The 14,918-nt window shown below is 48.5% G+C and overlaps 1 protein-coding gene across 1 annotated transcript; it reads left to right on the top strand.

Moving 5' to 3' along the window:
- The first annotated feature begins 3,993 nt into the window (after positions 1-3,993).
- Positions 3,994-14,252, top strand: LOC126641840 (F-box/WD repeat-containing protein 10-like). The gene is made up of 12 exons (XM_050318937.1): positions 3,994-4,087; positions 4,188-4,315; positions 5,254-5,376; positions 5,885-5,997; positions 6,434-6,637; positions 7,108-7,229; positions 7,737-7,885; positions 8,965-9,107; positions 9,899-10,057; positions 10,882-11,069; positions 12,239-12,283; positions 13,414-14,252. The coding sequence occupies exons 1-12, from the start codon at positions 3,994-3,996 to the stop codon at positions 14,250-14,252; spliced, it is 2,307 nt and encodes a 768-aa protein (XP_050174894.1).
- Positions 14,253-14,918: the final 666 nt, after the last annotated feature.

The following is a 14,918-nucleotide window of genomic DNA, read 5'->3' as shown; positions in this document are numbered from 1 at the left end:
ATGCAGCGAGTCCTGCTGCATTATTAAGAGCAACCAAAAATACTCCCAGCTTAGTCATGAGCTGGTCTGGGCCACTCACTGAGAGGCTGCTGGGGTTGCCTCACCCTGGGCTGGCAGAGGGGAAAAGGGGAGAGCTGAAATGCTTTGCAGGGGTGTTTACTCATCCTTCATTCCCTGTGGAAGAGGCCCCCGGGTGAGCGGAGCACCTTGGAGACTTTGGGATGCTGAGGGGGAAAATGGCATTAGGACAAAATTAATTGCCTTAGAGGACGTGTAACAGCTTAGCCTAAGCCAGCAGGGCTGAAGCAAAGCACAGGATCAGGGAAACCTGTGGGTGTAGCTTTGCTTCACACCCAGGGTGGAATCCGGGAATCAGCTGGAAAATTGGCTTTGATGCGAAAGGCGCAAGAAGAAAGGCAGGGAGGTTGGGTGGCCTTTCCATGTGGGTTTGTAGCAGACCCTGCTCTGCTATTTTCATTTTTGGGGCAGAAAGGTCAATTTCTACCTTCCCCTTTTTTTTCCTGCACACTTAAGAGGAGACATTACACCAACGCTATATTTTGGGTCTTTTGGTTCAATTAATTTTATGTATTATGAAGAGAAACTCAAAGCAAAGTTCCATCAAGCAGTTCAAGAACACAAATTCATCATCCCTGGGAGTTGTTTCTTGTTATATTTCCTGTCTGGTGGCCTGGACTCAAAAATTCCAGGGTGATGTATTTGTTTCCTCTATTTTATTAATAAAATATAAACAAATAAAATACATTTATATTAATAAATGGTTAATATAAATATTATATATTACTAACAGTAATAATTTTATAAAATGCAAACCACATAAATGCATATATCTGTGAACCTCTTCTATATAGTATATTTCATAATGTAATACAAAACACAACATAATATACAAATATATAGAAGTATAAATATAATAAAATATAATAACCCTTTTTTAATTGTTTAATTAGAGACATTTACCTTTCAATAAACATGCTGTGGCAAAGAGTGTTGCCCTGAAATGCCATCGGTGTCCAGGCAGTGGGCACAGGCTCTGCCTGAGCTCACCCACAGAAGTGGGAATTTTCCAATGGATTTAAACTTTGCAGCTCAAATTAATCCCCAGGGCTGTTTCTTTTCCTGTTGTTTGAGTGATTTCTTTGTATTGTTTGGCTGCCATGGAAAAAAAAAAAACAACAAAACAGCAGTGTCAGTCAGTGAGAGGCTGCTCTCACCCCCCTGCCAAAATCGCAGTCACCCCACGAGCAACTCCACTTGCAGGCAACCAAGCCAAGAATTTGGAGCAATCCATGGGAAGAGCAGGGATGGGATGGGGTGGGATGGGATAAACAAATGAGTCACAGTGATCTCCTGGCCTCAGCTATGGGGCTCCTGGCCCTGCTGTGGGTTGCCCCTCCAGCCATCACAACCCCCTCTCCCCATTTCCCTTTGGGATCCCAGATCCCTTTGGCTGAGTGTGTTTGCAGAGCTGGTGGGGGCAGGAACCCCTCTGGCCACCAGCAGGGAAAATCAAAATATTGGAACAGAGACATCCCAGGGCTTGGAGGTCCATTGACAGTCACTCTTTTGGTGATTTGAGAGAGGTTTGGTGTAGAGGTGTCAGGAATCACACCATGGATGTGGGACAGATCCCCAAGAGCCTGGTTGGGATGAGCCCAGCTGGTGGCATCAAAATCCCTGGCCTGACACCTGCAAACTGCCCCTCTATGTGGCCAAAACTGGATGCAGGTGCAGAGGTGCTGGCTGCTCCTGTCAGGGGTGCTCAAACACATCCTGGCCACTCATCCTGCAGCTGGACTGGGAGCTGCTCTGCTCTGGGGGGGTGCTACTGGCTCCTCTCCACCAGCACCATTTAATTCCCTCTGCTGAGGGTCTCCCTCCTCTGCAGGGACTAGCATGGACCCAAACCTCCACCCTCTTTTCCTCCAGCACTCTCCTGCAGGAGGAATCTCATCTTTTGCTGGGAATTGGCTTGTGACCAGCTCGTTCTGCCAAGAGCTGTGAGCGCTCTCGGCCAGAGGTGTGGTGGCTGAGCCCGTGCCAGATGTGCTCGTGTGCAGCCAGATGTGCTGGTGCTCAGAGCAAGGCACAAATTGGAGAAGCCCTGAAGAGGCCAGAGGAGCCGTGGGAGGAGTTAACTGCACACCTGAACAACCACAACACCTTGGGTTGATGTTCCTCCAAACCCCAAGTAGAGCCTCAAAATCCTTCTGGGAAAAAAATGTGGGTTTCCTATTTTTTGATCTATTTTCCACCAGAAAGGAGTTTAATGGGAAATTGTCGCCCAGCAGGCATGTGGCCAGCCATAGTGCCACTCCCTTGGTCTCTGTTTGCTAGAACGTCCCCTCCTGGGTCGCTGCACTGGAGGCAAGGCAGGGACAAACCGGGCAGCGACTGGAGGGGACATGCAAGGCTTGGTCAGGGCAATGACAGCTTCTTCCATCAAGTAAAAAGTGTCTCGGTGACCCGGGATTGCTCCCGAGGGGTTTCCCAAAGCTCCCAGCACGCCGGGACAGTTCCCTGAGAGCTGTCACGGCACGGCGGGGGACAGGGGTGTCCTTCATTTGCGAGAGCCAGAGCCGAAATTGCGAGTCTGCCTCCCAAAACTGAACACGGATGAAGATTCCTCCCAGAAAAGGGGTACCAGGACACAAAGGTCTTGCTGCCCGAGGAGTGCTCCGGGTGGCCCCTCAGCTCCACCTGAGACCACAAGGCTTTGAGGTTTCTTTCCTGGGGGAAAGGGTTGCCCTGTCCTGCCTTGCCTGCCGGACCCCATCCCGAGGGGCTGCCGTCACCCCAGCATCCGCTCCGGTACCCCAAAATCCCCGTCAGCCCCACATTCCCGGTCAGCCCGACACCCGCCGTCACCAGCCTGATCAGCGGGCTCTGCCCGCGGGCTGCGCGGCTCTTAGCAGCAATACGGCGGCGGTTGGATATTTACGGTAACTGTCGCCGAGCAGCCCCGACGCGGCGGGGACAGGAGGGGACCCCGGGCAGGTGAGCGGCACCCAGCCGGGGCTCCGAGGCCACCATAGGGGGCCGGGGGGTGGCTCGATGCCGTGGGGGTCCCCCCCGAGGGACTGCAGGGGCTGTGCGGGGTCCCCCCGAGCTCCGAACCCCTCTTGGTACCCGCGGCTGAGACTCGCGGGGGGCTGAGCTGAACAGCAGATGACCTGCTCGGCTGCAGGGTGACCGGGGACCCTCTGAGGGGTGTTGGAGTGTGGCAAGGATGCTTGAGGTGTCGGCAAACAGCAGCAGGAATCACGAACGTGAGCGGGGCTTTAGCTGTGTTTAACTTTCCGTTGTCCTGGGGACAACAGAGACATTAGTCCCCCTTTCTTTTCTTCTGCAGTGTCGTAGCTCTAGCCGTGTTTTTACTGAAGGAAATCTTATGGCTAAAGGAGGAGAAGGTTTTCCAGTCTTTTCAGTAAAGCAGTGTTATGTCCTTGCAGGAGGTGGTTTTGGTGTGTCCCCTTAGAGCCTGGGACAGTCACCCTCCCATGCTACAGGGAGATGTGGAGGAGATAAAGTGCCTTGGGATAGTAAAGAGAAAAGTGCTGCACTTCATCCCCACCAAGCTCATCCAGAGTCTCCTGTGGCCTCCCTGATCCCCTGATGTTTCCATCTGTGGAGAGCCCTCAGCACTCTCCAAAGCAGGGGAGAGAGGGAAGAGTTGTCATCCTGTCCCTCACACCCCAACCTGGAGTGTTGTCAGCATTTTCCTCTGGTTAATACAGCACCAAAGTAACAAGCAGAAGACTCAGACTAACACCAACCAACTCCTGCAGGGCTTCACTGACAACAGTGCTGTGAAGGGCCACCAAAACCCAGGCACTTATAGGACTGTGAATTCCCCTGTCTGCCAGGTGGTCCCTCACCAGGAGCGTGCTCCCAGCCCCGAAACGCCGAGTTCAGGAGGGTCCTGGTGCAGAGGACAACTCACCTGTGTTTTTAGCTGATGAAGATGTCACCATGGTTCCTGCATCTCTCCAGCCACACTCTGAAGTCAGCCAGGGCCAGGACTTCACTCGCTGCCTGCCCCTCCAGCTGTCCATGTACATCCTGGGTAAAGCTGCTCTGATTTTCCGAGGGTGGTTTCCCCTGAGGGCAAGGAATGGTCTGCAGCGTGGACAGGGGTTAGCCAATCTGTCCCTTTAATTTCTCAGGGTTTTTGGATGAGAAATCCCTCAGTGCATGCTCTGATGTGAACCGTCACTGGGCTTTTCTGGCTGAAGGAGTCAAAGAGGAACGTGAGTGTCGAGCGACAGTACAGCAGGATTTCCTGCAGCTGAAGGTATGGCACCTGTGCTCCTGCCAGGTTTATGCTCTTCAAAAAGAGGGTGTTTTGCTGCTGCCTAAGACTTTACATGGAGATACTTGTGCTAGAGGCTGCCTCCCGACTCTGCCAGTCTCCATCTGCAGAGCAAAACCAGGTTACCTGTTCACACTGTCTCAAGTAAGCACAAGAGAACAGCTTTTACTGGCCTTTAGAGAGCCTGTGACTCCAAAAATGGATCAAAACATTCTTGTAATCAAGAAAGCAGAGTTTGGTCACAGTGAAAATACTGGACTTCTGAGACCAGTGGAAATTGGGGAGAGCTACAACAGCTCCCTGAGGCAGCTCAGAAATGAGCTTTATTTGCTCCAGAAAGGGCAATGGAAATGCAGTCTCTTTGTGAGGAGTGGGAGGTGGTGGTTGGGACACAGGAGAGCAAAACTTGTAGTTAGCAGGACCTGCTGTACACTGAGAGAGGGGTAAAGGTACATCCCCCACGAGACAATTTGGAGCCTTTGCGTGCTTTGATCTGTGGAGCGAGCACAGAACCTCAGCTCTGTGCTAACCTTCAAAGAAGGCTCCATGGAAAGTTTCACATGCTCAAAATCAACCTTAAATGCTGACCAAGGTGTTTTGAGAACCTCTCATCTCAGTGGGTTTGGGTTCAGAACTGAGTGCCCACCAAAGATGAGATGTGCTCGAAATCTTGCTGCTTATTGAAAGCTTAAGACCAGAGTTTGGGAAAAAACCTAAAGAGCAATTACTTTTCACAAGAAGTTAAATCTTAGATAGACAAAGTCATAAGTACAAGGCAGTCTCAAACAACAACAAGGCAGAGTGTGCAGCTCAGCTCTGAGTGTAACTTCAGCATCCCATGGACCTGCTGAAGCATCAGCACATGAGCAGCTTCCCTTGTGTGCTCTGCAGTAACTGTTGCCTCAACTTTTTCATTCCAGGAGTTGTGCCCTAGAAAAACCATTCCAAACTATGCTAAAAAAGTCAGTGTGCAAATTCCACTGTTAAATGAAGAGGGCGATGTCATCGAAGAGAAAAACAACAACCAGAGACGCAAATCGAAGGTATGCTGGAAGCTGTTTGCCCTCCGTGGATCCTGCACTGGAGGATTTGGGGAGGAAGAAGGACATGCCTAGGAAGACAGGACAGTGCATTTGGAGTTGCTTTACTCTTCTCCCACTCCTGCTTCTGTGCTTCTGGCCTTCCCCATCATGAAGGGATTGCTCAGTACCTTCTCACAAGGGAGGGAGCCTGCATTCCCAAACTCCTCCCTCATCCTCGCCCACCCCCAGTTGCACACAAATCCCTGAGGCCAGGGGTACTGCCAAGCCTGGGCCTTCTTCCCACAAAATAAAGGATGCAGCTCTCAGGGCTTTGATTTTTGCCATGGAACATGGCATGGGAACAGCCCTTGGCTAACCAAGGACTTCCTGCACTCTGGGTGTTCCTCAGCAACCCTGTGTGTCTCTGTTGGGCTCATCCCTGTAGTGGGGACCAGGATGTTCAATTCTTTGGAATAAAGCTGCGTTTCTCCCTCCCTCAGTTACTTTTCCCTCTTTTTCTTTCCATCAGACAGAGGAAGTCAGCCTGCAGGCAGCCTATCGTAACCTGAAAACCGACAGCATCCAGCTGGAAGAGAGAAATGTCTTCTGTGGCTCCTACAACACCCGTGTCCTCATGGCCCAGTGAGTAGACTGCTCAGCTGTGGGGCCAAACAGCAGCTCTAGAAACTCTGTCCATCTCCCTGGGATCCTTCTATGAGAATGCACGGCTGGAGAAGGGTGTCTCAGCATCGTTATTAAGGAATCTCCATGTCAAATCCATTATTTTAATAAAGGTACCAAGAGAAGCTATTTTTAAAGGCATAAGGGCTAGCAATCCATGGTGTATCACAAGGGCTATGGGGCTGGGAGGAGCCCTCTCCCCTCTTTAATCCCACCCTCCTGATAGAAAGTTGGGTGTGCAGAACTAGGACGGTGGTTGTGGTGCCCTGCAAAGGATTCACCCTCTTTTGCCCATCAGATTGCTCAGCTGAGCACCAGAGCACTGCCTGTGTCAGCCTCAGAGCTGTTGTGCCTTGCAGATGGCTAAAGCTCACCTCAATCACTGTTTCTTGGGCAGGTCAGACAGGAGAAGAATGATCCACTACAGTGGTGGGAGCTTGGTGGCCGTTGCCTCTGCCAACCAACAAGTGAGGCTGCTCAGGGTGCCAGGAGGGAAAGAGGTGTCTGATCTGCTCTATGGCCACCCTGGGAGCACCAGAGCTCTCCACCTCAGTGAGGAGAAAGGGCTCCTGCTCACTGCAGGCTTTGACCTCAGCATCAGGTGAGCTGGGGCTGTGCCATGGGATACCAGCCCCTTGGCAAATCCAGGGAGAGTGCAAGTACAGGGGTAAAAATTTAATACTAAGCCTGACTTGAGCGTTCCAAATTCTCTGACACCTCAGTGGAACAACTCCTGGTTTTAACCTTGGTGGGGGGTGGAGAAGAGTTGGGCACGTTAAGTATTAGATAATCATCACAGAATCATGGAATGGTTTGGGTTGAAAAGGACTTTTAGAGGCCATTCAGTCCAACCCCCCTACCATGGGCAGGGACACCTTCCACTAGCCCAGGTTGCTCCAAGCCCTGTCTAATCTGTCCTTAGACACTTCCAGGGATGGAGCATCTACCAACTCCCTGGGCAATCTTAGACATGGCATTTACAACCTCTCTGAGCATCTTATTAATGAACAAGATGAATAAGCCACCAATTAAACTGATCACTGTCTTCCCTCTTCGGTTGCTGCCTCGTAGATGCTGGGATATACACAGTGGTGCCTGTGTGAAAACCTTTAATGGTCACTATGGGACAATCACCTGCTTGGATTTACACCAAGAGCAGTTGGTGTCAGGAGGTGGAGATGGGATGGTGAAAGGTGAGAGCCAAGACCAGGAGCTTTCAGCTCAAGGCCAACAGTGGAGGGTAATGGGAGCTGTGCTGAGTGTGAGTGTGGAAGGAAGTGTGTCAGCCAGAGGGTGAATTTTAGTGTCCCATATCTTTGCTTCTAGAAGAGCCAATGCTGAGACACCCAGTCTCTAGCTGTCTTTCTGACTAATTCTCATCAATTCTGCTTTCATTCTCTCTTAATGGCTTTGTGGCTACAATGCCAACCCAACTCCTGGGCAAGTGCTATCAACTTCCAGCTTTGCCAGAGGTTTCCTTGTAGAATAAGGATGAACAAGATGTGCTATTTTCTGCACTTTACATTCAATTCTTTTGCCACAAAATTATCCTTTTCAAGTCAACACTGGGCTCCACGCAGAGCTGCAGGGACAAGGTGTGACTGTAATTCCAGTAGTATCTTTGAATTCATGTTGTGCTCAGCAAAACTCATCATTTGGGCAGATGTATTTTTAATATTTCTCTCCTTTGCCCCTAACAGTGTGGAGCCTGAAGAGTGGGAAGTGCCTCAACACTCTGATGCACAGGACTGCTGTCTGGGCAGTGAAAATGGACGGGACCCACGTGGTCAGTGGGTGTCAGCAAGGGCTGGTGAAGGTCTGGTGTGCTGACACAGGTGCTCTGATCAAGGTGAGTTGCTTCTTAGGGGGATAATTTTGTGCTAAATGATCAAAAATCTGTGCTGGTTTATCGTAAGTTTTATTGCTTTTGTCAGAGATTTTCTGAAAAACAAAATGACCCCCCAAAACAATCCCAAAAGAAGTCTTAACCAATAAAAGAGATGACAAATAATTTCAGAACTGACTTTCCAACAGCTGTTGATTTTAAGGCAGGTTTGATTTGCCTTGTTTCACACCCATGATTATTCATTCTCTCTAGAGATGTTCATCTCTGCTCTGGTACAAACATTCAGAACCTGAGAAGAGGGTGGGAGGGCTCGACTGACTTGTGGCTGGAGGTATTAAAATGTGGAGGTATCAAAATGTGGAGGCCCAAAATATGAAACCTGGTCTCAGAACCAGTTTATAAAGCTGAAGCAGCGGAGTAACTGCTCAGCACTGCAAGGCTGGAGGCCAGAGTCCATAAATCACCTTATCAGGCATCCAGAATTACAGAATCACGGAGTCAGTGAGGTTGGAAAAGACCTCTGAGATCATCAACTCCAACCTGTGACCCAACACCACCTTGTCACCGAGGCCATGGCACTGATGCCACATCCAGGCTCTGCTTAAACACTCCAGGGATGGGGACTCCACCCCCTCCCTGGCATTATGGCCATCAGCATTAGTCCATACCTCTGAAAGGAGTGAAGCTCTTTACCTGTGGGGAAGAGGGTTGAAAATTCAGAGATATCCCAGAGATCTCAGATATCCCATCTCCAGCCTGGCTGTTGCAATCTGAGCTCAGCTGGAGATGGGATATCTGAGATATTGTTCCTGGGATCACAAAGGTCTCGGTGCAGTAACATCTGTTTATCACACATAATAAAGATGCAGAATGGATGTTAATTCCATGCTAGTAGCTCATCATCAGCAACAAGCTCAGAATGTTCCTTTTAAGTGACCATAAAACTAACACAGCCATCCAGAGGGTGCATTGCTGCAGTACCACCCAACAAAACAATACATTATAGGGCTGGTGTCCTGAATGCCATCAGGTACTTCAGCAGCTTTGCTGACAGTGTTTCACCTGTTTCTTTTACTTTGCAGACATTAGAGAAGCACCAAGGCCCAGTGAGCTGCTTGTCCTTTGATCAGTGGCACCTCCTCTCAGGAGGCAGCGATGGATTTGTCCTGGGATGGAGCATGCTGGGAAAACTCAGGAAACGCCTAATGGCTTTCTTCCATCCTAAGTAGGAAGCAGATGTGTTTCAAGTTGTATTCAACAGTGTACTAAACCTGTAAGGAAAATGCATCCCTTACAGGAAAAGAAAATGCCTCAGCTGTCAGTCTTAGTGTTTGAAATATCCTCCTTTTCAACAATTTTCATCCTAAAGGCTGTGCCAGGCACCACAACCCGAAATGCAAATCCACAAGCACTTGTTCACAAACAGGGATGACTAAAGACTGAGGGTGCACAGTCCAGTATTCCAAGGATCCCAACCCATGAGCCACAGGGTATCACACTGCCCGGATAGGAACAGACTCTGTCTGTGTTGGAGGTGGCCCAGTTTCATGCTGAACCTGACCATCTGTATGCTCTGCCATTTTCTGATACTTCCATTGTATATAGAACTGTGAAAACTGTAGAGTGATAGACTGTTTTCATTGACTTTCCTCCATAGAACTGGAATTTGAAATGCAGCAGATGGGCAGAACCAGGCTGGTTGCTATGGGGAGCTCAGAATCACAGAATGACAGAATGGTTTGGGTTGGAAGGGCCCTTAAAGATCATCTCCTTCCACCCCCCTGCTGGGGACAGCGACACCTTCCAGGAGAAGGATGCACTGGCCTGGTTGATTTGGATCTGGAGTAATTCTGAAGGACTTCTCTGTTAGAGCTTTTGACTATGTTGATGAGCTCCTCAGTTCAGCCTGTTGATGGAGCCAGACCTTTGCATCTCCTCCAGGACAAAATGAGAGTTGCCCGTGTCCCCTCGTGAAAACACCAGGAATGTGCCAACACTTACCTGCTGTGTTTTCAGGGAAGTTCTGGCTGTGGAGTTCCTCTACCTCAGAGTCATCAGTGGCTGTGCTGATGGAAAGATCCGTGTCTTTAACTTCTTGACTGGAACCTGCCTGAACGTGCTGGTGGTCAACAGCAATGGGGACCCCGTGTCTTCTCTCCATGTGACAGAAAACAGGTTGGTGACAACAGCTGCCATCAGTCTCTGAACCACATTAGGTAGATTACAATGCAATTTAAGGAATTGTGTATTTTTCCTTCTCACAAATAACTTTTGAAGGGCTCTATTACTTATAATCTGGTTTTGTTCACAATGGCTGAAAAGAGATACAAATTGTTCATTAAGCAACATACCATTTCCTGCTTCTATACAACTTAAGGTATGGACCCAACTGCAAAGCTGAATTCATAACCCAAGTTTTTTAAGAGGTTGGAGAGTCAGGCCAAGGCCTGACAAAGACTCCTTGTCCTACAGCCTCTGTATATAAGCCAGTAATGGAAAATCTTTCCAGGTTCCTGCACCATTAGTCAAAGGTAGCTCCTAGCTTTTGTGGAAGCAATAGCTAAAACACTGGTGTGTTTTCAATGCTGGTTTGGTTACAACTCTAAAATACAGTAATAAATGGATATCTGTGAAGAAAACTAATTCTATCCCAACCAGACCCATCACACCCCTCCAATCTACACTGTGATGTCCCTGATGATATGATATTTCCAGTTTCTTGTAGGACTGCACTGATCAAGCTCAGTCCACTGCTGGCAATTTTCATCCTAACTTTTTTAAAAGTAATTTTGCCCCAGAGCTGAACGAAAAGAGCCCCAGAGAGTTCATAGAGAGTACAAGTTAAAAGTGCAGTGTCTGATTGATGGGGCTAATTGTGCTCCTTCCCTCGCCAAGGGATGGTTGTCTCAGATCTGCACAGCAACAAATGGGTCCCTCAAGCAGGAACTGCCGTGTCCGTGGCACTTGTGCTGTTAATGGCTCTTCCTTCCCTTCCCCAGGATGGTGATCAACTCCCCAGCCAGAGTGCTGATGTTCCAGTTCAAGGACGTCACGTGGGACTATTCCTTACCTGCCGACAGGGAGGTGAAGGTGAAGGAGAAGCAGCCCAAGGGGAAGTCGAGCAGATCCCCAACTCGGCAGCAGAAAATGAGGAGCCAGTCACCAAAAGGCCGTGGAGCATCCAAATGTATTACATTCAGCCTCTGGCTTTTCTAAAACGAGTTAGGAATAACTTCAAGTCCCCAGTACCTTCATCCCAGTCAATACACAGACTCTGCTGTTTGCAAGAGCAGTCTGGTAGATGTGCTGCTGCATTTCAATAGTTCTGTCTTTTTCAGGCTTCTGTAAAACATTTCTGCCTTTTTAGGAGGGTTTAGTATAAATTCAACAGATTTTTCAAGGCAGGCACTGTCATTTTCTGACTGAGTAATAGAGAAATCAGTAGTAGTATTCATATTCTTACAGCTGGTGGGCATGGAAACACACTGCTGATTCAGGGCTTGAATTATTCATTAAAATACTCTAGAAAGTTATAGAACACCTACATTCAAGATCTGCCATCACTGGGAAATGCAGCTGCATATAAACAGACACCTTTTAAATTGTAACATAGTGATGTTATTTTATTTTTTAAAAATCAGAGTTACTCAATGCAGTGTGTACCACAAATCTTCCAGCTCCACAATCCAGCTGGATATTGCAAATAATCTGAAGGGCTAAGAAAGTGTTTATGCTTTTAAGATGCCATCAGATGCCAACCTCCTGGATGCAGCTCTGCTTGGAAAAGATAGGACCTGAGGGAATGGCTGGAGCTGTGTCAGGGCAGGCTCAGGGTGGATCTCAGCAAAAGGTTCTTCCCCCACAGGCTGGTTGGGCACTGAACAGGCTCCCCAGGGCAGTGGGCACAGCCCCAAGGCTGCCAGAGCTGCAGGAGGGTTTGGACAACGCTCTGAGGGACAGGATGGGATTGTTGGGGTGTCTGTGCAGGGCCAGGGGTTGGGCTGGATGATCCTTGTGGGTCCCTCCAACTCAGCATATTCTGTGCTTGTATGATTCTGTGATCTACAGCTGTAGAAACAGGAAACAAACAGGGAGTGCACTACATTTTAACTTGAGAGGCAAAAAAGTATGGGTTGTGAATAGACAATATGTTTTAAAATCAACATATGAACTCTGTAAGGTTTTCTAGTAATCAAGTACCTTTGGATTATTTCTAATACTTATACATTTAGAAGCTGTGATAAGAACAAAACAGTAACAAATATGTGAAATCCTATCAGTTGTGGAGATTTTATGTAATAAAGAAAAGTTTAACACCAGCAATGTTTAGAGATGGTTTATTCTTCTCTTTGCCAGCTCCCTCCCGTGAAGTGAAGAAACCAGCAGCTTCCCAGCAGCCAGGTAGGACAGCAGTTCCTCAAAGAAGTGCACTGAGACAAATGAATGGATTAATCCAAAGAGAAAGGATCTCTAGAAGCCAGGCCCACTCTGGGTGACAGGTCTGCAGTGGTAAAAGTGATCCTGGGGTGGCTACAGGAGCTGCTTTAGATCAGTCAAACACACAGGACAAGTGCTCAGCTCAAGCTGTAGGGCTCTGCTCTCCAGGTTTTTATGGTCTCCTATTTTTTGTTTCTTTTATCAGGTGTGGGAGAATTCAGCACAAAATTTATTTAGGCAGTTGGTATTTAATCAATAGCAGCAACTCAAAATTGTTGAAAATAATATGTAAATTGTGTCAGCCAGCAAAGACATGGCAACCTGACACTTGAAAATGAGACAGAACTGAGATCACAATAATATCTGTGGCCATGTCTCCTTTAGTTTTGCTCAGGTGTTTTATTCAGAACCTGTTGGGATCCTAAACTTTCAGACATACTCTGACATCTTCCTTCAGAAGATCTGTACCAACTGAAAGTCTCTTGGTAACACAGGGTCACACAATGTGCAGATGAAACAGCTCTAAATCCTGTTAATTTAGAAAAACAAGCAGCAGAGCTAGGCTATGAAAAGTCTCATGATTCCCAAGAGCAGCTCTGAGTGGTGATGGTTCTAAGTGATTCCCAGATGCTGGCTAATCAAAGATTTCCAGCAAAGATTTCAACTGACTTGTCTTGAAGCCTTTTCCCAAAGCACAAACTGTAGGACAAGAAGGGGGTGCAGAGGGAGAGGTGGTGGGGAACCTCATGGCTTTTAGAAACCAGAGTTTCAAACAAGGTGGACACTGAACCATCCGCACACAAACACAACATCTGTAAAAGAATCTGGTTCTGGTTCATGGCAAGGGACGCTTCTCAGCTATCCAAGGCAGACTTCTCTCCTTTGGCAGTGTCACAGTGAGGCCAAGGATGAGCAAACAGCAATGGCACCATTGCTTTGAAGCTTCCTACACTGCCTGTTCTGCAGATAAATCTGGCCTGTCCACGTGTGCCAATTCAGTGCCCATCTCTGCTCTGACTCAAGTGCTGCCCTGCCAACAAGTACCACAAAAACTATCCCCAGCTCCAAATGTGTTGCTTTATTTTTGGATGCAGACGGTGAAGCAGAACATGGCCCTTCTGTCCCTGCACCTGCACAGCCTGACGAGGCAGAGCACACTTTGCAGCCTGAAAAGAGGAGACACTCAAATTACTCGATGTTCCCTCCGAAGTTCCTCCTAACCATGAGCGCACTGCAGAACACCTGCAAGCCAGCCAGTACTGAGCACTCTGCCAAAGCCAGGGAATCATGGAAATATCCACGGGAACGTCAGCAACACCGCCCTGAAAAGGTACCAACGTCCCAAACCCCTCTGCAGCACAAAAAGGATCAGACAGAGCAGCTCCAGCGAGCGAGACTGCACAGTGACTCTCTGACTATGAAAACAATTTCTACACCCTTCGAAACCAAAATGCTGCGGCTCAAGCTGAAAAATTCCTTGTACGGCCCCAGTGTGAAATCCTCCATCCCTGCCCCCTGTGTTGTACGTCCCAAGGCTTTGCTGGGACAAAACAAAGTCCCCGGGGGCCGTGGTAAGGCTATTCCTCTCCCCAGAGCTGGGGTTCACTTCACTGATCTCTGTACAGCTTCTTCTGAGCTGATCAAACCAACACAGATGAAAAATGAAGTTTCCAGGAGAACGGAGCCCTCTTGTTCATATCATCCAGACCCTTTCCAGAGGGACAGTGGGTTCAGGCTTCTGACAGCAAAGCAGGCGTACGAGGCAGCTGCTGCTGCAGCTCAGGGTCAGGCACGGCAGGCAGAGCGCATGGAAGATCAGGAAAGGGCAAGGCAGAAAGCCTGGCTAAGGAAAGTGAAAGGCCTACCTGTGGATTCTTTTACTGGGGAGGGGAAAACACCTGTTCCTGAACTTGGGTATAATGTGTTTATCTGAGGTGATCTCCTAGTCCAACTAACAGCCACTGCCTGAGGGTTTGGGTGTCCAGATGAGTCTGCTTTCTAAAACACATCCCCAGTGTTAGTTTTCCTAAGAAATATTATTGGGATATCCAGCTATTTCTCAAGGCAGCAAAGGGAACGAGCCCTGTCCTGGATTTAACTTACTCCACCTGCTGTTACTACAGACATGACACCGTTTGACACTAGCACAGCTGTGTGCAAATAATAATAAAAACATCTTGTTAGAGTTCATGTGGATTGATTAGAGCGTCTGAGATGAAGGTGTGTGGGCTGAAAGCTGGCTGAGCAGCTGAGCCCAGGGGGTGGGATCAGGGCACAAAGTCTAGTTAGAGGACAGTAACTAGTGGTGTAGTCCAGGGGTTGATATTGGACCTGATTTGGTTTAATATCTTCATTAATTAATGCCCTGGCTGATAAGGAGCCACCCAGGAGGAATGGCTGCTATCCCAGAGAGGTGCTGCCATCCAGAGGGACCTGGACAGGCTGGAGACAAGGGAATTCAGCAAGGGCAAACACCAAGCACTGCCCTGGGGAGGAACAGCCCCCCCAGCACCAGGACCTGGTTGGAAATCAGCTTAAAACTTAGTTCCTCTTAAGTATAAAACAAAGGCAAGAGTTTCTATTTCCCCATTTTTGTGGA

The sequence above is a fragment of the Myiozetetes cayanensis genome, unplaced genomic scaffold, assembly GCF_022539395.1.
Source record: "Myiozetetes cayanensis isolate MyiCay16 unplaced genomic scaffold, myiCay2020 scf22, whole genome shotgun sequence".
NCBI classification, from domain to species: Eukaryota; Metazoa; Chordata; class Aves; order Passeriformes; family Tyrannidae; genus Myiozetetes; species Myiozetetes cayanensis.
The sequence above is the reverse complement of the archived record's forward strand: the minus strand, read 5'-3'. Positions and strand labels throughout refer to the sequence as shown.

Excerpts from the sequence above, each read along its gene's own strand:
- LOC126641840 (XM_050318937.1), top strand. The coding sequence starts at position 3,994 with ATGGTTCCTGCATCTCTCCAGCCACACTCTGAAGTCAGCCAGGGCCAG. Across the intron at positions 10,058-10,881 it reads CTCCATGTGACAGAAAACAG|GATGGTGATCAACTCCCCAG; the intron begins GTTGGTGACAAC and ends TCCCTTCCCCAG. Across the intron at positions 11,070-12,238 it reads AGGCCGTGGAGCATCCAAAT|CTCCCTCCCGTGAAGTGAAG; the intron begins GTATTACATTCA and ends TCTCTTTGCCAG.